We start from the raw sequence: 24,309 nt of genomic DNA on the forward strand, positions 1-24,309 counted from the left end.
TCTGTAATTCATTTATTCATTCAGCAAAAAATATAATTGCTTGAGGAATATCAATCATATGGGAACATTTGACAAAGGTTAGAGAGGGCGGTGGTGAGAACAAAGGTTCTCTGTGCCCTGACAGCTGCTGCTACAGAGAGACTCTACTACAGGAGGCTGCTCTGCCCACAGCTGCCTGTGGCTGAGGTGCTGGTGTCTCCAGAGGAATTCCCACTGCATTTGTTTAGTGAATAGAGACTGCTGATGGCTAAGGGTCCTCACCAGCTCAGGGAAGTGGGTTCCTGGCTCCTCATCAATGGCTTTCCCCACAGCCATATTTTGAGATTGTGGCTGTATCCAAGATGGCAAGGCCCTTACTGTGGGGAAGTAAGGCGTATGAGCTGTGCTATGGAGTGTCAGGTCTAGAGCTGCTTGGCCCGGGGAGTTCATGGTGGGATCTTTTTAAACTGGAACAAAAATCTGTTTAATTTTATTGGAGTCCCAAAGATGGAGAATAAAGCTTGTGGTGCCCCATTCTCCTCATTCCAAGGACATTGCACACTTAGGTCACACTCACCTCCAAAGGAAGTGTTCAAAGTTCAGGGTTCTAATAAGAATGCTTGCAGAGAGCTGTGATGTGTTCTAGGTGCCTTCTTTCCATGTCTAGGGAGTACACGAGAGACTTCTTCCGTGCGTGCGCATGTGCGTGTGCGTTTGTGTGTGTGTGTCTCCCAGTTCTCTCTTGAGGCCAAGAAGAGGGTGTCGGATCCCCTAGAGTACTGGTTCTCAACCTTCCTAATGCTGCGGCTGACCCCCAACCCTAAAATTATTTTCGTTGTTACCTCATAACTATAATTTTGCTACTTTTAATGAACCGTAATGTAAATACCAGTGTTTTCCTATAGTCTTTGGTGATCCTGTGAGAAGGTGGTTTGGAGGAACCCTACCTCCCCCTCCCCCAAGGTTGAGAACTGCTGCCCTTGGGGTTGTTGGAGTTATACCCCTGGGGTAGTTGTGAGTCACCGGAGTGACTGAGGATCAAAATCAGACCCACTGGAAGCTATGGAGCTTTACCACTGAGTCATCGCTCTTACCCTTGGGGGTTGCCTTTGAAGTCCTCTTTATGTAGGCCAAATGGTGGGACCTCTAGCAGACCTCTGAGAGCTTGGCCTTTTGGGTGCACACTCTGATCAGGCTGGGAATCTGCAGATCTATAGCGCAAGTGGGTGGAGTGGAGGGAACGGAAGAGGCTGCACGGTGAGCTGCCTGGATGTCCTGACTGCTGGGTGGAGCCCACACAAAGCCACCTATACAGGGACACCATGCACTGATGGCTAACTGACAGATGACGACTTGCACCAGGAGGGACCCATGAAAGTCTCTTTGATTCAGGGCTGGGAGTTGTAAGTAGGTTTCTCTAGAGCCTGAGAATTTTGTCACACACCCCATTCTAGGGACTCTCCCAGGAAACCCACAGGCATTCATGAGAAAGAACATCAAAGTTGATTGGTGTGGTCTTTGACTCTCTATGCTCTCCTTCAGTTCCTACCCAGGAGCCAGAGGTAATGTTGGTGTGGAGCAGGAGAGATGCATAATAAAGGACGGTGCTGCCTTGGCCACCCGTGTTTTACTGAGGCAGGGCTGGGGGGGGGGGGGGGGGTTGCCAGGTGAGTGCCGGCAAATATGATCGAGACTCCGGAAGAGGTGCATTGAATGTTGAAATTAGAAAGTTCCTGAAAAACACTTGAAGAAGATACTAGTTACAGAGTGAAGACAATGTGTACTCTCTTGGATTCTGTTCAGGAGCAAGGAGCAACTTGTAGAAGGGCCTAGGGAGAAGTTTACATTTAAAGCCCAGCCAGGTTATTTATTTATACATGTCCCACGTGCACACTTGTGAAAAGGGGAAGTGAGGTAACAGGAGAGACACTGAGTTTTATTCAGTCTACCTCATGGCTCTGAAAACAGGTAGGTGTTACTTACATGCTAATTATATAAATACACACATACACACACACAATCAGATATGCCCCATTACTCTCCTTCTTCTACTGACTTTATTTCTCTTCCTGCCCAGTCCCTCTTTATTTGCCTGTAGATTTTATTTTTATGACTCAGTGAGTTTCATTAGGTTGTTTACAGGATCCTAGGTGAGAAAGTAAGATTTTTTTTTTTTTTGAAGGTTAAGAGCCTTCTTTGCGGGTATGGTTGGAACCTTGCACCTTGTGCACTCTAGGCAAGCGCTTTACCACAGAGCGGTCCCGTCAGCCCCAGGGGAAGAGGCTGGCATGGGAACATGTGATCATTTTCCCGTGAGAGTGTGGGGTATATGCACTGTAATTTAATAGGCCTACTGTGTGTCATGTGTTGTGCTCTGTACACGCCTCCCCGCCCCAAGGCAGTGAGGTTTTTTTGTTTGTTTTTTTTTTCTGTCTCAGAGGCAAGGAAGCTGAGGTTCAGATACACATGAGCTGTGTGGTTTCCTACATGAAGGACAAACAGAGCTAATTTACCCTCATTCTCTTTCTGCTTCTCTCCGCTGCCTACACACACAGACACACACACACACACACACACACACACACGCACGACAGAGGTGGTGAAACTCAGCCAGTGTGTCCCACACTGGGTAGGAAGAATAGAGGACATGGTGGTCACTCTATTGGCAGCCTGATTCCCAGGGGCGACTGTGTGGACTTCTGTTCCTTGGAAGAGGGAATGGGTCTTGGAAGAGGGAATGGGTCTTTGCACCTCTTTCTAGGAGGTTATCTTCCTTCTTGCCATATTTAAAGTAGACTTTGGGTTATGCCTACCTTATCCTTTTTAAAAGAAAGATTTATTTATGTATTTTTCCGGGCCTGAATACTTTGCTATACGTGTGTATGGGCACTGCATTTGTCCCCGGTGCTTGAGGAGGCCAGACTTTTGATCCCTTGGAACAAGAGTTACAGATGGTTGTGAGCCACCACCACGTGGGTGCTGAACCCTGGTCCTCTGCAAGAGTAGCAAGTGCTCTTACCTGTTCAGCCACCTCTTCCACCCTTGCAGAGTTAGTTATTCAGTTCGCCTAAGGGCTCAGGCATCTGTCCAGCCTGGCTTCTGGATTTGACTTTCAATCCCCTGACTACGCAATCAATCACACATCGTCTCGCCTTGCTGCCTGCAGCCAGCCTTTATAAACCCTCTAATCAAGAAACCAAGCAGTTATCAAATCTCAGGCTCTGCTCTGTTTTGTCATCGGGAAATGTAAAACTTGTTCTGTGGGTAAAGGTGTCTGTAGGCCATGCTGAATTTCAGTGTTGGGGAGACTCTTAAGGACTTTGCATCCGGACTGTTTCAGAATCCCCCCCTCCCAAGAGAGCTGGGCAGGACCTCAAGAAGATGACAGCGGTGTGGGTCTATAAATCTCGCCTTTTCTCATAGTTTTGGAAATATTCTTCCTTATTTCATAGGCCAATAGAAAATTTGGTATTCAGTGAGTTTTTATTAAATAATAATTCTTAGGCTCTGATGACCTTATTAGCATTGGGTCTGAGTTTAAACCGTAGTCCTCCTGCTTGTTAGTTGAGTGGCCTTGAAGAAGTAGTGCAGTTCTCTGATGTAAAAAATGTTTGTAAAAGGGAGGAATCTGTTGGAGGGTCCTTGTGAGGATAAATGAGGAGATCTACTGAGTAATAAGCAAGGCAGATGCGCAGCCGCACTGCCTGCAGGTCTTGCCTGGCCTGTGATTTGCTGGGGAAGGCCTTCTCCTTCCTCTCTGGCAGTGTTCCTGTCTTTACCCTGCTTACATTCTGGCTGGGTGGGGGAAGGAATGGATGATTTAAGGTTTTTTTTTTTTTTTTTTTTTTTTTTAAATGTACGTGTGTAGCTGAGAGAGGAGCAGGGAAGAGGGAGAAAGAAGGAGGAGGCCTAGAAAGTTTCCTGAGGTCAGCTCAGGATGAGGGCATGAACCCTTGGCTTCTCGATTTGACTATGCAGTTCTCTTCATTTTATTAGCATGTACGAATTATACAATAATGACTAAGCGATAGCCACTCATTTTGATCGTATTCACTCCCATTAGCCGATCTTGCCCTCCCTCCCACTTCTGCAGAATCCCCCACCCCCACCCCCTGTCTTCCCAAATCTAACTCTGTAGCTTTTACAGTTTGCATTTTTTTAAAAAAAATTAAGGTGGAATCTGTCAGATACATGTAGTAGTTCTGTTGTCAATGTAACACACCTGTGCCTTTCAATATCTGATACTTTGAGAGATTTTTTTTACTCTTTTTTTTAAAAAATTATTATTATACCCTTCCTTATTCACTGTGTCCTTTTAAAAGCTGCCAAGCCTCCTGAGTGTGGCATGGGCTCAGAAATGCTCAGGCTTGTGTTTGCCCTGTCTTGTAGTCCCTCCGATCCAGCCTCCTTTCCTCACCAGGCCTGTGAGACTTAACCCAAGTGCTGGATCCCTAGTCTCCGGTGTGGACCAGACTCCACCCTGTGGCAGTGTTTGGGAACTGCACTTTCACACCAGTCTGGCTTCAAGAGAAAGTGGTTGTCGCCACTGCCCCTTGGAATGCGGAAGGGCAATTCATTCTTGTCACCTCTTCCCCATTTTCCTGCTCCACCAAGCCTGCTGCCAGTGAGTTTGTAGTCCTCTTTGGAGGCCAAGCAGAGAGCTCGCAGACTGGAGGATATGGAAGCATGCCTGCTCACCTGGGCGTACCATTTTGGAGCTATTGCAGACAAATTTACCCAGACCAGATCATATGGGGGAAGGCAGTAGATCTCTCTGCGCAAGAGGAATAACTTATCCAGTGTGGGTGGTCTCCCTTTCCTTTGTTCTCGCCAGGACTCCCCTCCACATATCCTTTAATGTGCTGCAGGGATAGCCCCAGGAAACCCACCCTCCCTTCTGAAGCTTTTGGTCTACCAAGCTTTCCGCTGTCTAGCGCTGTCCCCCAGCCTCCATGTTATCTGCTGCTGGAGGGTTTGTTTTTCCTTGGTCAGTTACTGGGGCTCTGTGAACACAGTTCCCGTGCATAGTGGCAGCCATACCTCTTAATTTGTGTTGCCTTCTGAGCAGGCATGGTTTTGGCACTTCATGATTTTTCTGTGTTTTGGGGTTGGCCTGTCTCTATCCTTCTTACTGTTTTGTTGTTGTTAGGAATTGACCTAAGCATGTCTGGCAAGTGCTCTACCACCAAGCCACAGCCCCGTTGTTCCTAACAGTAGATTGGGTGTTCTGTCAAAGGGACAGTGGGACCTGATAAGGAGTACAAAGTGGGTATCACCCATATTACTGATATAGCTTCAAACAAACATTGTAGGAAAACTACAGGAGGGGTTCTGGTAGTGGGAAATGAGGCACAAATCAAACTGGAAAGCTTTGTGTTCTGTGGAAAGAAACGAACTACGGGTCACCCGAGGTACACACTTGTTTCAGCTCCTTAGGAGACTGAAGTGGAAGGATTGTAAGCTCAAGACCTGTCTGGGCGGCTTAGCAAGACTGGGTCTCAAAAATCAAAGAAAGAGGAGGGCGGGGATGTGGCTCGGTGTTGGAATGGTGCCTGATCTGATCTGATTGCAGCTTCAGTCCCCAGCACCAAGGGAAGAACAACACTCCAAACCAACAAGCAGTCAACAAACAAACACAAACTGTGGGCTCTAAGAAGTAAGAGGGGAGCGATTGCCATTTGTACATTTTATGGTTGTAATCTTTACACACACAAATACACAATGCTAAATGAACAAGATAGATTTATGCCTGTGTGTTTATCTGTGTAATTACTGCTCAGATCCTGAGAATATTTTCAGAAGCCCAGATGGGAGCTTAACACTCAGACTGTTATGAACTCAGAACACTGGGTTCATAGCACTCAGGCACACATTCCAGATGGCTCATGCAGGGTCTGTGGGGTAACTGGGGCTGGAGTTATTATAGCTGCCTTCCCTCCCCCACCACAGAGGAACACAGCTCTAGACTTGAGGAAAGCCATTGGTTCAGCATGTGGCCGCCAGTGACAGCAGCCCAGTTACTGTTGTGGCTGAAGAGCAGCAGCCTGCCTGCACTCCTTGATCCCTGGTTTGGTAGGCCTGCTCCTGCCTCAGTGCTGTCTCTTTGCTGCGAGTGCCGAAGGGCTGACCTGGACATTTGCTTCAGATCCTGCAGCTTGGAAGTAGCAGTTAGAATTAAACTCAACTTTGCTGGAGACTTTCTTCTCTTTAAAATAAAGATTTATTTTTATTTTATGTGTATAAGGTTTATCCTGCAGGTATGTCTACATACCAGGTACGTGCAGTGCCCCATGAAGGCCAGAAATGGGCATGGGATCCCACATGGCCATGTGGGTGCTGGGAACTGAACCCAGGCCTTCTGGAGGGGCAGCAGGTGGTCTTAACCCCTGAGCCATCTCTCCAGCCATGGAAACTGCGTTTTATTGGTAACCCCGTTGGCTCATTGTTTCTAAGTTCAAGGGTTGTTTTTTATTTTTATATTTATTTATTATCTATAGTTATTTATTCAATCATTTGTTTGTTTGTTTTTGAGGCAGGGTTTCTCTGCATAATTGCCCTGGCTATCCTGGAACTCACTTTATAGATCAGGCTGACTTCAAACTAACAGAGATGCACCTTTCTGTGGCTCCCCAGTGTGTGCATATGCTACCACAACCAGCTATATTGTTTTTTAAAGGCAGGGTCTTCTGCATCCCAGACTGGCCTAGAACTAGATATGTACCTGAGGCAAGCGCACCACTGCAGCAGGCTTATGCTGGAGATGAGTGTAAGTGGTGGGCCAGAGAAGGGGCTCAGCAATTAAGACTGCTTCCTACAACAACGTTGAGGCTTAGAGTTAGGACGGCAGCATCCATGGAACAAGCTATGTGTCCTGTACACTCCAACACTGAGGGTATAGGGACATGAGGTAGCCAATGCTATCTGGTTGCTGTTCTAGTCACAAACCTGGGAGTTGTAGGTTCAGGGAGAGACTGACTCAAAAGGGATAGGCAGAGGGTGATAGAGGTGGACAAATACATTGTATGTGCAAATACAGAACATGTGTGTGTGTGCATGTATGTGTACTCTTCTAACACTAAAATGAAAAAAAATACATGGGCAGATGTGTTTAATGAGCAGATAGGAAAGTGGCAATCTTAAAATATTAAGAGTGTGTTCCAGAAATTATCCTTCAAAGCAAACTTGTGCAGGCACTAAAAGGAAAATCAAACAATTGCTGTGGCCTTCAAGGGCCTGTAAACCAACAGCAGCACATGCCGCTGCCTTCATTTAGTCTCACAGAACACTGATGTTTGAAGAGCTATCACATAACTTAAACAACATGTCAAGTACGCGTTCACTTATTCCTTCGCTGTGTTGTTAGATGGAGGAGTGAAGTGGGGTTAGTCCTGGTGAAAAGTCAGGGTAGCTGGGCTCTTGTCAAACGCATACAAACAGAGCTCAGTTTTATCCTTGTACTGCAAAGGGAAGGAGTCATGAGATTCAGGCAGGAAGCATCAGATTGCTGTGAGGAAACACCTAAGAAATTCATCATGAGTCAGGTGTAGGTGCACATCTGTAATCTAATGCTTGATGTGTAGGCAGGATTATTAGGAGTTCAAGGTAACCCTGGGCTACATGAGACCCTACCATGGGAAACTTGTCCCTCACCTCCCACCCCGCTCCCCTGCAAGTATAAGCAGCTTGCTTTATCTGTTCACCCTCCTGTCAGACTGAGGTCATGTGCAGTAGAGCACAGCAGAGAGGCTGCCAGGTGCCGCCATGGTCACTCTGAGAAGTCTGCTCCGGATCGCTCTCATACCTGTTTGTTTGACATGCAGACAGGGTGGTGATGGAGCCCGCTTCCTACTAAAAGCTACTGCTGTTGGCACATGGCTCATTGCTGGCTTTGTTTAATAGCTCATGTCTTTAAATGAATGTGTCAGGAAGGAAATAGAATTATGGGTAATGACTCCACATTTAAGGCTACTCCTAAAATATAAATGAAATGTGAAACATTTCTTTCCAAAATAAAATAAGTATGCAAAGCACAGTAGCAGGCAGGCCAGTGTCTCCTCTCCTCTCCTCTCCTCTCCTCTCCTCTCCTCTCCTCTCCTCTCCTCTCCTCTCCTCTCCTCTCCTCTCCTCTCCTCTCCTCTCCTCTCCTCTCCTCTCCTCTCCTCTCCTCTCCTCTCCTCTCCTCTCCTCTCCTCTCCTCTCCCCTCCCCTCCCCTCCCCTCCCCTCCCCTCCCCTCCCCTCCCCTCCCCTCCCCTCCCCTCTCCCCTCCCCTCCCCTCCCCTCCCCTCCCCTCCCCTCCCCTCCCCTCTCCCCTCCCCTCCCCTCCCCTTTCCCCTCCCCTCCCCTCTCCCCTCCCCTCCCCTCCCCTCTTCTCTCCACTCCCCTCCCCTCCCCTCCCCTCCCCCCCCTCTTCTCTTCTCTCTACTCCCCTCCCCTCTTCTCTCTACTCCCCTCCCTTCCCCCCTCCCCTCCCCCTCCCCCCTCATCTCACCTCAACTTGACTCGTCTTGTCTCGGCTCGTCTCTCCCTCTCTTTTACACTTTGCTTGATGAGTTGCTTTCTGAGCTTAGGTGGCCACACTGAGATGTGCTACTTAAGAATTGTGTCCCTAGAACTACACTGCCTGCTTCCAGGAACCCTTGCCTGAAGAGTGGCTAATTCCTTTGTCACAGGCTTCTCCGTGGAACAAGTTACTCCTTCAAGCCAGTGGGAAAGTAGCCCAAGGAACTCAGCCTTGGCAAAGCCAAGGGATCTTGAGAAGGAATGATGTCAGTGTCCCTTCCATGCCCTTCCTGAGAAGTGAGCTATGTTAGGAGCTTGCTTTCCCATTTACTTGTGTATCATTCATCTATCTAATCATCCATCCATCTTTATCTGTCTGTCTGTCTGTCTATCTATCTCAGGGACTCCCTCTGTAGCCCTGTATTATTTAGGCCAGCCTGGCCTTGAATTCATAGAGATTTACCTGCCTCTGCCTACCGAGTGCTGGGATTCAAGGTCTGAGCCACTATGCCTGACTTCTTTAATCTTAAGAGGAAATTGTGATTCCTTAATTATTCAGTCTTGAAGATGCCAGTTGGAAGGCTTTCATATAAAGAGAAATATAATTTAAGGAAAAGGTACCCAGAGATCTCAATGAAAGCACATGATTGCTGGTGGATGATGCATGCAGTCTTCAAGCACACTCCATCTTCCTGCCATCTCCATCCTTATCTGTTTTGGTTCTTACAACTGGTGCTTACCAAGTCTGAGTCTGTTTGAATTGTAGTTTCTAATTTTCCTAGATACTTAGTACTAAACAATTGGGGGAATGTAATACATCTTTTGCTATCTTTCTGAATACTCTAGAAGGGGAAAGTTAAGACATTTAGTAGCTTTTCTTTACTTGAACAGTGCACTGAGGAGACTGTTGTGGAACTGACAGAACTGAAAACTGATACACCGTGGGCTGGATCAGCAGCTCGGTGGTTAGGAGTGTGCACTCTGTGCCGGTCCGTGCAGAGGATCAGAATTCTGCTCCTAGCACCTGCAGCGGGTGGCTGAGAACTGCCTGGAACTCAAGCTCCAGGAGATCCGATGCCCTCTTCTGGTCTCTGTGCATACCCACACTTAATATGCACAGGTTTGCATGTACACATAATTAAAAATAAAATCTTTATGATAACCTAATACAACTAAAATATATTATTTCTTGAAAATGAGAATTCAATAAAACTGATAGTGTTAGGTAGGAAGGCACGTGATATGGAATTTTAAATGGGGCTTTTTTTTCTGTTTGTTTTACCAGTCCTATTTTGTGACAGACTATGATCCAACCATTGAAGACTCATACACAAAGCAATGTGTGATCGATGACCGAGCTGCCCGGCTGGACAGTAAGTAAACCCCTGATAGCTCGCTCACACCTTATTTCTAAAATGCTCTGGCTTTCAAGTGTTGCATTCGATGTTCCTCAGGTTAAGTAGTACAACTGAACTATTAGATAATCTTAATATAAGCCTTTTATTAACTCTGGGGTTCAAACATCAGGCCTTGCACATGCTTGGCAAGGTCTCTCCCTCCGAGCTAGCCCTGGCCACTTATTCACTGTCATCGGTCTGGTAGGTGTGTCTGGGTATTGGACAATTCAGATATTCTTCAGCAGATGGAAAGTTCTGGCGAAACTGACCTTGTTGCGGTAACTTCTTGAAGTGTGTTTATTGGGGCAGTTGGAAGAAACATCGGGTCTTAGCAATTCATGTCATTTGGCAAATGTTAAAGTAGGGGAAGTGGCCATAGCCACTTAATGGGGGAATTTATAGCTTAGAGACTTTAACAGTAACAGTCTCTCCCCACTAAAGAAAACCCTGTCATTTTAACTAGCAGGAAGATCAAGAAATACATTAGTGGCTGAGCTAATGTATTAGAGAGAAACACAGAGATGTATACACACAGAGACAGACAGACACACATACACACCAAGACAGAGAGGCACACACAGACAAAGAGACATAGACATATACAAACACACAGAGACATAGAGACAGACACATGTGCAAAGAGACAAACATACACAGGTAGACAGACGGACACAGACACACAGAGATAAGACATAGTTGTTTTTAAGTTTTATTTTTCTGTGCATGGATGTTCTGCATGTATGTATGTATGTATGTATGTATGTATGTATGTGTACCATATGCCAAGGAAACCAAGAGGGTTTCAGATCCCCCAGAACTGGAGTAATAAGCAGTTAAGACCTATGTAGGTGTTGGAACAGAACCTGGGTCCTCTGGAAGAGCAGCCAGTGCCCCTGATCACTGAGCCATCTCTCTCCAGCCCCAGTCCCAGTTTCTTGATTGAACTTACAGACATCTTTTCTGAGATCTGTACATGGAGAAGATAAATAACCAAGTGATTTTAGAGTTGATTTGGTTCCATCTGCTTGGATGTGTTTGATATTTTTAACCTTGTAATTGGTATGCTAATATATTCTAGCTACAAAATCAATCTGTGCGATGAAGATAAACTCTGAAACTGTCTGCCATTAGAAGATTATGTCTGCCTCTGGTGCTAGGAATGAAATATTAAGACAGGAATGCATTGCCTCTCACATCAAATAGGAGGCTCTGTTGAGGACCTGGTGGGGGCTGCCCTTGTGAGAGGTGATTTATAATGCACAACTACACCATTTGCTTTGTTGTTTTTCTTTAGTTTTGGATACAGCCGGACAAGAGGAGTTTGGAGCCATGAGAGAGCAATACATGAGGACAGGCGAGGGCTTCCTGTTGGTCTTCTCAGTCACGGATAGAGGCAGGTTGGTGCAGTTGATGTGTCGGGGACAATATGATCAAAAAGAAAAATCATCGTATGCACGTGTGAAATTGTCATATAGAAACCAACTATTGTATGGAATCAATATAATATTGCTAATAAAAACTCGAGTTAGCAGTGCTATTTTATGGAACTAAGATTTTCATTTTTTTAATAGTAGAAAAATGGCAATACAGTAATAAACAATATAAAACTCACTACCTTTAGTTTCTTAGCATAATGTATCTATTTTGTTTTTTAGTTTTGAAGAAATCTATAAGTTTCAAAGACAGATTCTCAGAGTAAAGGACCGTGATGAGTTTCCCATGATTTTAATTGGCAATAAAGCTGACCTGGACCATCAGAGACAGGTGAGGAGGAGGCAGTTCTGTGCTCGGGAAGCTGTGTAAAGAAACACTTGATGAAAGAGTGGAGGACCCGCGCCCAAGAAACTCGTGTGTGGCGCGCACGCACATGCGGTGCGGCACAGCACCAGCTCAAGCTCGCTGCTGAGTCTGGCACACTAGGTCGCACAGAATGGCATGTGTGAAGTGTGAAGAAAGTTTGGGGGGGAATTAGGTTTTCATTATTTTTACACAGAATCCCAGAAAGCTCTCTATATAAAGTCTGTGTGTGTCTGTATTAGTGCCAGGCTCCTGTGATTTCTTGGATAACAGCTAAAACCTATAAGTTAAGATAATTTTTTGCCCTCTTCCCCCCTTCCTTCCCCTCCCCTTCCCCATCTCTGTTTTTTGAAGAAAATTTAATTAGCTTTCTTCTTTAAGTCAAGAGAGAGAGAGAGAGAGAGAGAGAGAGCGAGCACGCATGCAAACCATTCATTTTATAACCATGATTTAATTTGTCAAACTCCTATGAAGAATTTTCATTTCATTATGTCTTCCTCTCCACTTCCCTTTCTATTGTTTTGAGGTATGGTCTTCCTGTGTGGCCCAGGCTAGTTTTGATTCTTTGTCTCAGCCTCCCAAGTGATGACATCACAGGCCTAAGCCACCATGCTTAGGTCACATTATATAATCTAAAGACTTACACATGCCTAATTTATTCACTGCTGACCCACAATTACCTTTAATTAAAGAATGGTTGCAGTGTGTGTGTGTGTGTGTGTGTGTGTGTGTGTGTGTAAGTAGAACTATTCCCCCTACCTGGAGTTTGTAGCCCAGGTTGATCTCAAAGGGAAATCCCCCGGCCTTAGCCTTCCGGGATTATGGGAATGCACCACCGTACCTGGTTTTGGATTTTTCTTCAGTTTAATTAATGACTGAATTTTCTTTGCTCTACATTGGCCAGCTTTAATGCTAGTGACAGTTAGTATTAGTTCCTTTGAAACGGTTTTGTTGTGTATTGTCTACTATCTCTTTTCAGAACGGAACCAGCTGGAAGTTAGTGCAACCCTTACTGCTGGGGAGCTCCTCTTGTGTTTTCTTAGAGTCTCTGTCCCACATCTAGAACCTAGCATTGACATTGTCTCTCTTGCTAGCGTTTTCTCTTGTTTTCATGTAATCTCATGTTAACAGATTCTTTTTGCTTTGCTATTGTTGTTGTTGTTTTCAGTGATTATGTTTGTACATAGAGAGTGTGTGCATGTGTGTGTATGTGTGCATTAGAGTCTGTGTGTTCAAGCCAGAGTGTGTGTGTGAAGGTCAGAGGACGACTTTGGGGTCAGTTCACTCCCTCCACTTTTACCTGGGGTCAGCTCAGGTTACCAGATTTACGTGGCAAGCGCCTTTACCTGCTGAGCCGTGTTACCAGCCGCTGTTAATAGTCTTAAGATTCTGTTGGCTAAGTATAGACATCAGGAAAATGAGTTGATATGTAGCTGTATTTGTCCAACAGATTTTAGGATTTTTATTATTTTTGACTATGTATGAGTGTGGCTGCATGTGGATGTGTGCACATGAGTGAAGGCATTGGGTCCTCAGGGGCTGGAGATGGGTGTGAGCCGCCTGATGTGGGTACTGGGAAGTAATTTCGTCCTATGAAGGAACAGCAAGTGCTCTGAGCCACTGATCCATCTTCCCAGCCCCTGTAAACTATTTTGCAAGCATACTGGATTTCAGACATGAGGGGATGATTAGCCTACACATGATGGTCAGTGGTGTTCAGCTTGTTGGCATTTCTATGTGCAGCTGTCATCTACAGATGCACTGGACTGTGTTGGTGGCTGATCTGAGAGGCCTGTAGCATGTAGACTACAGGCAGGACATACTTGGTCTCACGCTAAAACTCAGAAAGTGTCTTGATGCTATTAGTGGAGAATAAATGTTCCTGTTAGGCCTCTTTCTGATTTGAATTATTACAAAGTTGCATGGCTGAGAAAGAATCTCTATAGCCACCAGTGCAAAGTGTACAATTGGGTATTTGTTGTCTCCATGTCTTCGCATATGAACATAATTACATCTATTATCTGCTGCCCAGGGGGCCTCTCTGTTGCTCTTCTTTGTGTGTTCTAGGACTTGCTCTGCTGGGGGGTGAGAGGGTCACAAAGCCACATGCAGAGAAGGGCTCTGCTCCCCACCTCGTACTCACTTCTGCCCACCCCTCGCTGCTGCCTGCCCCACATTGTAGAAACAAGTTCTTTCTCAAATGTGGTGGAAATTCCACTGAAAGAATGGAAGAGAACCATGGGATGTGTGGATGTCTCTGGAGCAGGTGGGAGCAGTTGAGGGGAGACAGACCCCCTGGAAGCAACAGATCTCATTATTAGCCACGGATGTGGTCTTCATGTGTTTTTAAAATTGTTGTTGTTGTTATTATTATTATTATTGTGTGTAATGTGTGTTGGCTCACATGCTACAGCATCCTTGTGGCGATCAGGAGACAGCTTTTGGAAGCTGTTTCTCTCCTCTACCTTACATGGGTTCCAGGGATTGATCTGCAATCCTAAGGCTGGCACAGCAAGCACCTTTACCTGCTGAGCCATCTTGCTGGCCCTGTGTGAGTTATTTTAAAGTTATCTATATACTAAAGATTGCCAGTATGAAGCATGTGGTTTCCATCTGTCTGCAGGTATTCAACATATTGTAACACTTGCCTGTTTATATGTCACGGGATTATAAAAAGTACTTGTCAGTAAAAATGTGATGGACTCTCAGTGAAATAAAAACCAGGAGTATGAGAAACGACCTAGGTGATCAGTCACATTTCTGTCACCTAAAAGTGTGAGTCACTAGCTTGGAGTAAGCTTTTCTGAATTGATCTTTCCCCCAAAGTGTGTGCACAGACCTAAATTATGTATCTGCTGGCAAGCTCAGGTGTGCACTGTAGAGAACAAAGCAAGCAGCTGAAACTGACTTGGTGAGAGACCATGTGCCATAAAATAAGGAGAAGAGTGGTGGAGGAGGACAGTCAACTGAGACCTTTGGTCTCTACATGTACACACACACACACACACACACACACACACACACACTCCTACTTTAGACAGGAAATGGAGAATATTGTAGGAAGAGAGAGAATCTGTGACTACATGAAGTTTTTTCTTTTGGTAGGAAGGGATCTGCCATAACTGGTTTTCTCAGTATAGAAACCTTTCTTTCTTCACAAGTTGTCCTATGAAGCCTACTTTCTAACTTACTCTTACTTGATTGAAGAATCTGGTATGTCTTTCAACCTCATAGTCTTAGGGCAGGCATGTTATTTTGAAGGAAAACTAAAACATCATATAACTGTTGCTGTGCCAATACTGTGGGGCCTGTGCGCTCCTCTGTTGAGCTGCAGCAGGGCATGGACCACATGAAGTAGCCTTGGGCCTTACAGCAGTGAATGGTTGCAGGGTTTGGGGAATGGGGCTTTAAATCCCATGTATGTACTCAGAAAAAGATCACGTAAATGAAGACCAAAGCACAGCTCCTGTTATGAAGACCAGTCACGAAACCCAGGAGTTAGAGAAACACTGGACTCAGTAGAGAGACACTGAACAGATGTCCACTGTCTTCCAACAATATGAGGCTACAGAAACACTGTCTGCGTGAGGTAGAAGTGATGTGGGCTGTACACAGAGATCCAAGTCAAGCCTCCAGAAGTCCAAGCTAATGAGATGATAATTGCACCAGATGCTAATGACCGTAGAAGTATACTGGCCGCAGAGTTCCAAGTTTGGTGGAAACTGCACTGAACACATCCATGATGCTCAGCAAACCCTCAACACAAACAATAGTTAGACAATTATAAGACTGGTCATAATAAAACTCTTCATGATCTACATTAACAAAAAATCTGAGAAGTAGTTAAGGAAACACAAAACTGCATGCAGAGGGGCAGACTTCAGGGTGGTGCAGAGTTAATATTGGCTGTCAGTTTGACAGGAGGAGACAGGCCTCTGGGGATGTCACGAGGGACTACGTGGATTAGGGTAACCGTGGGCTGTGCCTGTGAGGGTTTATCTACATTAGGTTAGCCCCTGAGCATTTCTGAGAGGGATTAACTAACTGAGTTAACTGAAAGGTGATTGTGGGTGGCATCATTCCATGGGCTGGGGACCTGGATTTCCTAAAAATGAGAAAAATGAGCTGAACAGAGGCATTCATCAGTCTCTGCTTCCTGATTGTGGAGTCATGTGACCAGCTCCTGCCCCTATGACTTTCCTACCCTAATGGACTGTACTCTGAAGCAGTTTTGTGTTTCCTTAACTACTTCTCAGATTTTTTGTTAATGTAGATCATTAAGAGTTTTATTATGACCAGTCTTATAATTGTTTAACTATTGTTTGTGTTGAGCTAATTAAGATTCGTGTGTTAGGGGTTTTTATCCCAGCAGTGTCTGCAGTACCTGATACAGCAGTGTGTACAGTATCTCATACAGGTGACATCCATATTGTTTCTCACTGGAAATGATGTGAGCCAGAAGATGACATAACGTACACACTGACAGCAAAATCCTGGTGTCTAGAAACCAGTGCCGAGCAGATACTTGCTTTAAAAATGAAGTCAAGTAAAAGACGTAAGAAGTGTAAGCGTTCAGCACCAGTGGACCTGGATAATCAGGAATATGCAGAGAGGTCCTCAGCTGAGAGATAAAGACCCCAATGGGAGTCTGAGTCAACACAGAGGAACGAGGAACACAGGACCTGGCAGTTACGTGGGCAAATATAAATGACGTTATTTAAACCTCTTTCAAGTATAATGGAATGTTTGAAGCAAAAATAAAATAATGTGAAGTAAAAGCTAGTAACACCAGAGAAGAGCAGGAAGACAGAGCAGGCACTGTCTGGGCCTCAGGCTGTGTGCAAACCGGTTTGACTTCATCGAATATGTGCAGTTAAAAAGTAGACTATGAAGCCACTGAGGTAGCCTAGCAGACATGAAGTGAATCAGCCAATGGGGGAATGAAAAGGCAAGATAAAGTCATTCTTAACCTAAAAGGCAGGAGAGGGGTGTGCACAGGACAAAGAGTGGAAGAGAGCAGGTCTTCAGGCTCTCACTGGAAAGGCAAATGGTGTCAGACTGAATGAAGAAGCAAGGCCCTGCAGCTTAAAGACAGCGCCTAGTTAAGATAGAAGGATGGGCTAAGGTACCCCGTGCTGGCAACAGTGAAGATAAAGTGGCCAGAGAGATAGCTGTGAAGTCTATCTTAGAACCAGTGCATTACCAGGGTAAAGAAAGCTGTTTCACAGTCACAGAGACTAACTCACCAAGAGGACTTACTGGTCCTAGCCATTCATATGCCTCAAAACAGCTTCAAAAGTCCTGAAGTAAGACTTAAAGACTTTCCTAGAGAAGTAGAAAGAAAAAGTGATGTGTAGACAGCTTACTTACGTAGGACCACCGAGCAGCTTGTCCAACTGACCCCTGATGAACATTCTTTCCACCAACAGCACAGAGTCTGCATCAGGTCAAAGAATGGCTCGTGAAACAAGCCTCAACAAATCTGAAGGAAGCATCCCCTCAGATAACACATGCTGGTGACAGTGGCATTGTTACGGACATTAATAACATATGAGGACATCTCCAAACTCCCAAGCATATTTCTAACACTTAAAGGAAAAAAAATTAAAGGATTACAAAGAAGTTTAAATGAGGTTTCACTTAAACACAGAGTGTCAAGATTTGTGGGCTGCTATAAGAGATGCTGTGTCACTAGGTATATTAGACAAGAAAAACAACAGATTAGACCATAGTTAGGAGGGAAGAGAGGCAGAGAAACTGGGCCAGTGGTAGAATGTGTACTTGGTGTGGGCAAGGCCCATTGTCCACAAAGAAAAGAGGAGTATAAAAACTATAGGAATAAATAAAAACCCAAATGGCTTTTGTAAGGTACACCAAACTGGCAAGCCTCCAGCCATAAAGAGATCATGTCTGTGTGTGTGTGTGTCTGTCTGTCTGCATCTGTCTAGCTACCTACCTACCAACCAGACATGAACTTAACGAATGCCTGTGAAGCTCTAGGTTTGAGTCCCATTGAAAAAGAAGGAAGGGATGACAAGTCAGTATGTGTGTAAAGCATTAGGAAATGCTATAAAGAACTTGACACAACAAATTCAGTAAAGTAAATACAGTGGTCACCTTCCCGGAAAGGTGCAGGCCACCAAAGCTACTCAAGATGCAGTGGATTAGCCAGATAGAGGGTGTCTGTTAGTAGCCTTTGTCACACTTGCCTCAACAAAGAAAACATCAAGCCAGATGGACTCACTGGTGGCCTATCCTAAACTTTTAAGGAAGGAATAGTCCTGGTATCAAACTTTTCATGAATATTGAAGATGTGAGAACTCTTTCTTGCTTGTTGTATGAAGCCAGGATTACTCTGAAACCAAAATCAGACAGATAGGAAAAAAAAAAATCACAGTCCATTCTCTCTGCCGAGCATACATGTAAAAATTCTTAATGAAATGTTAGTAAATCAAATTTTAACAGTAGGCAATGTGCCCAGAAGAGTTTATTTCAGGAATGGAAACAAACCATCATAATTTATCATGTCAACACACCAAAACGAAAAATCACACCATTATCTCAATAGAGAGAGAGAAAAAACATTTGATAACATCTTACATTTGTTTTCAATAATTCTCTTTATAAGAAGGATGGTTGAAAATTTTGTTAATTAGATAAAGGACAGTTTTTAATAAAATCCTACAGCTGACAACTGAACCGTAGGAGGCAGAGTGAGTGCCTTGACCCCAGGAGCACGCTCTCACTGCCCGCCACTGCTTGTGTGGAGGGTGGGTGCTGCTGGCCAGCACAGAGGCCACAGAGCAGCCAGAGAGGAATGTGCAAAGCAGTGTGGGAAAGGCTCCTGAGTGTCCAGAAACTCAGATAACTTCAGGATGTGCCAGAGTTTGAGTTATATACCAGTTATGACTGCATTCTTACTGTGAACAGGCTTTAGTGGCTGAAGAGAGAACAGGAAGCTGTGATATTTGGGAGGGGAAGTGGGTCTCGAGTACTCTTCATGTCTGACTTTACAACTTTTCTCCAGCGTTGACTCTGAAGACAGCAGTGAGATGTGTGCACCAGGAAACCTCAACTTAAAGCTCTGGGGCTTATGCAAATATAAACAAATACTGCATAATAACTTTAGGGAAGTACAGCTTTTGGGATTATTTGTGTTTAAAATACAATGGGTTAGTGGTAATTAATGGCGTTTGCCTTGCCTTTTTATCCTTGCTTGCTTGCTTCTTTCCTTCCCCACTCTCTGTCTGTCTGTCTTCCATAGCCGTGGTTCTGTTTAGCACTCCTACTTGCCACCCCTCCCCACATCCTGATGCTTCCTGTGTACCAGGTACTGGCCAGGACAGCAAGGAGGTCCTGTGGCCTGAGAAGCCTATGGCCTGAGCTAGCCAAGCTGATTGCTCTTAAGGTCGTCTCCCACCAGTATCCCCCTCCCCCCCCCCCCTTTTTTCGGCCATGGCTATTTTCTTACTCTGCTGACACTTAGCTAGAGACTCTATTTAGTTCTTAGATCACTGCCTCAGGCAGGCTCTCCCCGACCCCTTGATAGGCACAGTTTCAGCACTTTCTGTTTTCTTTTCCTTTACCATCACGTCTAATGTTTCTGGTGTCATCTGCAGACTAAACCTTGAGCATTAGAGGATGTCCTTTGATAGCAATAGGGGCTGGTTCCAGGACCCCCCATAGACACCAGAATCTTTAGATATATAAAAATCCCTTTTAAATGGAAGCAGGGAATTTGTATATAACCTTTGCTTATTCTCCTGTATATTTGGAAAAAAAAATCTGTATTTCTTATAATATCTAATGTGGCATAAATGCTATGTAAACACTCGTTCTGTATTGTTTAGGGATAATGGCCAGGTTAAAGATGAATATGCTCACTCTAGTTACCGTTCAGCCCAGGGGTTGGATTTATTTTATTTTGGGGACAGAGTCTCTGGTATTCTTAATTTGCTATGTAGCCAAGGATGGCTCTGGATTCCTGATGTTCCTTCCACTAACACATCTAGCTCAGCCCAAGTGTTTTTGACTTACAGTTGGCTGAGCCCGTGGACATTGCAGGCCAACTCTGTTGGTATTATAGGTGCAGTCTTCTGAGCTGTGCAGAGGTGGGCTTCATAGTGTGTGGCACTGTGGCATCTGTCTATTCCTTACAATAAGTCAGCCTGGACTCCGGGTGGCGCAGTAGCAACATATGTCTGTAGCCAGGCTTAGATGTGGTCCAATGGGGTTGCTAATACTGTGCCTTAAACACAACTGCTGCTGTCCGTTTCAGGTAACACAGGAAGAAGGGCAGCAGTTAGCAAGGCAGCTCAAGGTCACATATATGGAGGCATCGGCAAAGATCAGGATGAATGTAGATCAAGCTTTCCACGAACTTGTCCGGGTTATAAGGTAAGCAGAACATGTGCTACGTGTGTGTGTTTTAATAGATGACCGTGCAGCTTGTGTAGTGAGAAAGAGGGAATTGTAAGGAGGAGTGATTGAAGTAGGGGCTGGTCCACATTGTGGGTTACATTTCAGTTAAATACATGGTGTATTCTAGGCATTTCCAACCCATAAAAAATCTCATTTATCTGAAGTTGAAGAGGAAAGTACATGTAAGGAATTTGAAAATAGTAAATGCTTTGACGGTAGTGATGACAGCCACTAATCAAGTCCCTGTCAGATACTGAGTGACATTCTTTCCAAGTTAGTACGTTGGATTCTTACGACAACCCAGAAAGCTGGATGCTTTCTTTACTCTCCCTTTCAGGTGAGAAACGGTACAGACAACTGAAATAACTTGTTCAGTCTCTATGCCTGTTAAGCTGTGGGACTTGAACCCATCCAAATCTTAAATTCCTAGTTCCTACCAAATCCCTGCCAGGCTCAGAGCAAGCCAAGCAGCAGAGACTCCATCATGTCTCGGGTGTTTGCCCCACTAAGACACAGACGCAACACTCAGTCTATAAAGGTGTTTTGGCCGGTGGCCTAGGAGTTCTCCTCGTGTACAGTAAGCAGCTTGAGGTGGCAGGTAAGGTCTGCTGTGCATGTAGCACAGGATAAGCTGCTCATGACTAGACTGTGGTTTCCTGTGGCTCTGTTCCCCACTCTTCCCATCTCCTGGCTCTCCCTGCTAGTTAGATAGCCTTGATGGGCATATTGAGTGGGCCCTGGTTCATTGTGTGTCTCCTGAGAGGGGAAGAAAGAGGCTGTAAGGTTTAGTTTTTGATGAGTTTCAGCTCTGCAGGATGGAAGCATTCTTGATGTAGATGGACCGGCAGTGACGGTGGTTAAGTAGAGAGAATGGGCTGGGTACCATTGAACTGTAACTTAACAGTGTTGACCTGGGGGCGGGGGGCTTTGCTTCCCAGCCTTCCCCCACCCCATTTCCGTTTCAATGATTAACCTATGAGGCAGTTTCTTTGTGAAAATAATTATTACCTTAATTTCCCTTTGACTCTCAAGAATCCCAGATTCTCACCTGTCAATCAGCTAGGTGTGAAAACTTTATTTTTATTTATTTATTTTTTTTTTGGTTTTTCGAGACAGGGTTTTTCTGTGTAGCCCTGGCTGTCCTGGCACTCACTTTGTAGACCAGGCTGGCCTCGAACTCAGAAATCCGCCTGCCTCTGCCTCCCGAGTGCTGGGATTAAAGGCGTGCGCCACCACGCCCAGCTGAAAACTTTATTTTTAAACACCACGGAATCTTAAGCCCTCATGACAGTTGTGAAGGGGTAGGTTTTTATTATTCCCATGTAAAAACTAAAGAGTCAGAACCAACTAACTTGTCTAGTATTGATTTTTTGTTTGTTTGTTTGTTTAAGTGGCAGAGAAGAGGGGTAATTATGTGCATCTGTAAGAGGTAGTTTTCCATTGTCCCTGATGATGCATGCTTATTGCTAAGCAAATCTTTCAGTCCAGGAATTTCAACTTAGGAAGAGACTATAGAGGCATTGATTCAGGCTTGACCAGGAAAGCAATTTGCACATCTCTTCATTCTTGTGAGGGCCTCACACATGCTCGGCAGACCACCCACCCACCCTGAGCTTCCCCCTGCTCCTCTGAGGACTTGTAGTTTCTTTTCCTTCCGAGGATTTGCTCTCATCCCCTGGTGTAGCAGTTCTCAGCCAGTGGGGTGCAACCCCTCTAGGGGTCAAATGACCCTTTCACAGTGATCGTCTAAGACCATCAGAAAACACAGATGTTTATGTTTATGAGTCATAGCAGTAGCAAGATAACAGTTATGAAGTAATTGTATGTTTGGGGCCATCACGACACGAGGAGCTGTGTTAAATACGTGCTTCTCAACCTTCCTAATGCTGTGACCCTTTAATACAGTTCCTTATGTTATGGTGACCCCCAACCATAAAATTATTTTGTTGCTACTTTATAAGTGTAATTCTGCTACTGTTAGGAATTGTAATGTTAATATCTGATATACAGGATGTGTGATATGTGACAACCCCCATCCCCCCACAAAGATGTCATGACCCACCTGTTGAGAACCATTGTGTAAAGGGTTGCAGAACTAGCACGGTTAAGAACCACTGTTCTAGTGGAACACTGAGAAGTGAGTGCATTTCAGTGCAGCCTGTCCAGAAGGAACCTGCATCTGTATTGGGAGATTACTAGTGGTGATGCTATTCGGATTTCTCTGTCTTACAGGAAATTTCAAGAGCAAGAATGCCCTCCTTCACCAGAACCAACCAGGAAAGAAAAAGACAAGAAAGGCTGCCATTGTGTCATTTTCTAAGAGTCCGTTGAGGTTTAGCTAACAACTGCCAGGGAAGCCCTCATCTCTGCTACCGTTTACATCATCCGGTACCTTTGTAGCCTTAGATCGATGATCACCGTGTTAGCCTTACACCAAGAAGCTGGCAAATCCATTATGTGAAGCTAATGTAACGGTCTTACCCAGACTTGTGTAAAGGAAACACTAAGGCTGCTTCAGACATTATCTGATTCCTTTAAAACACATGTCTACACACACAGATGCAGTCTTCAAGGGCTTTTAATAGAGGTAAACCAAGTTTGGAGCCTGAGCTGTTTGCTAAGCTGAAGTCATAGGTTGGGAAGTAATTTTTAACTTCTGGAATCATGTTGCCTACTGTTACTCTAAATAGAAATATAGGGAAGGTTTTTTTTGTTTTTGTTTTTTTAAATGTGAATTTTTGCCTATCTTTAAAACTTTGGTTGTCAACTTTCATTAACCTTAAATACACTGAATGGAATCAACACAAGTGAGACATCTCAGACCTTTCCTGATGCTACGGCTTTTGTTTTTCCAGTGGCCAAAATACCAAAATGCCTGTTGTATTTATGGATTAAAAACTGCTGATTAAGCCTTTGTTATCATGCTTCCTTCAAGATGACAATATTCTCTGTGGCCAAATGTTTGGACTGGTTCTGCACTTGGGTGTTTTGGTGACCTTGGTATCTTTTCACAGCCGTGATAAGGGTAAGAGTGGATGGTTCCTGTCTGTCTTCCTTCTCAAGTATTCCTGGTTAAGGGATTAAAAAAGAAAACCCACACAAGCTAAAGCTGTTTTTGTTTGATGTAATATAAAATATGGAATTGATCTTTCCAAAGTCAGAGATGATTAATGTTTTTGCTATATACTTTTATACGTTATTTTCTTATCAAACTAGTTAACGAGTATTTTTATATGTTTGTAAGCGGGATGCTTCCACAGCATACCTTGTGTATATGTAAAGATGAGTATTTAAGTCTCACTGTTCACTGTTAACTGACAAAGAGACCATGGCTTTTGCTTGCTGGCTTGGTCCTTTTTACATCCACTGGTGGCCAATAATCAGAAAACCTTCCCAACAGAATGCAACAGGACGAGACTGTGAAGTCACGTTCAGTGTCCCCGCTAGATATTGACTGTTATATCAAGTATTACGTGTAAAACCTCTACTTGACTATTAGTGTAACTGTGGATGGCTTCTGACTTTGTTTTTTAACTCTGTGGATTGTGTTTAAGCAATTCAAAGTGCGCTCCTGATTTTGAGACTCAGTGGTATTGCACAGTGGTCACTTTATTGAATGTGTACAACAGCCCCACGAAGTTTATAAAGTGGACCCTTGTATAGCTTCAGGTGCTAGAATTAAAGTTGATCTGTTGTCACCAGACGACGCTTGATGGCTCCTTTTTTGTGCCAGGGCTTTGGTGAGGGATGTAGACCTGGCTGGAGTAGCCTGTGCCCTTTCTGCACCGTGTCTCAGGGAGTTCTGCAGGTGATCTTACTGTTCTGTTGCTTTCTTGAGGTCAGTGGGTTTTAACTTTTTTTCCTCAAGTGTTCTTAACAGAGAAGCCCCAGGTGTAGGGGAGAGAGGGAGGTGAATTTATTCACATAGACCCCCAGAGGATGAATCCTAAAATGTCTTTGGCAAAGAAGGCCATGTATTTATTTAAATACAAACAAAATCACTTAATTTTATTGTGTTTCAAAAATGTTTACATTAATGTAGAATTCTTGTTTTTAAGTTTCTGGTAAAATTACTGCCTGGGAAGCTAGTGGATTTATCTTTGGCTCTGATGCCTCTCAAGAACCATTGTATATCCTTGTGGGAGGGGTTCCTGTTTGTCACCTGTGCCTTTAGATACCAGGGGCTAGCCGCTAATATCCAGGTTCCTGGGGGTT

The 24,309-nt window shown here is 44.5% G+C and overlaps 1 protein-coding gene across 1 annotated transcript in view; it reads left to right on the top strand.

The window, feature by feature from the left end:
• The window catches only part of Rras2 (RAS related 2), a 69,502-nt gene extending 45,705 nt beyond the window's left edge, over positions 1-23,797 (top strand). The window contains exons 2-6 of the mRNA XM_021166965.2: positions 9,765-9,852; positions 11,171-11,273; positions 11,532-11,640; positions 19,952-20,070; positions 22,327-23,797. Of these exons, the coding sequence (XP_021022624.1) occupies positions 9,765-9,852; positions 11,171-11,273; positions 11,532-11,640; positions 19,952-20,070; positions 22,327-22,414 (507 nt within the window). The 3' untranslated portion in view covers positions 22,415-23,797. The remainder of the gene's footprint in view (positions 1-9,764; positions 9,853-11,170; positions 11,274-11,531; positions 11,641-19,951; positions 20,071-22,326) is intronic.
• The last annotated feature ends 512 nt before the right edge of the window (positions 23,798-24,309 follow it).

Source organism: Mus caroli, unplaced genomic scaffold (assembly GCF_978045245.1).
Source record: "Mus caroli unplaced genomic scaffold, Mus_caroli_1 scaffold_8, whole genome shotgun sequence".
NCBI lineage: Eukaryota > Metazoa > Chordata > Mammalia > Rodentia > Muridae > Mus > Mus caroli.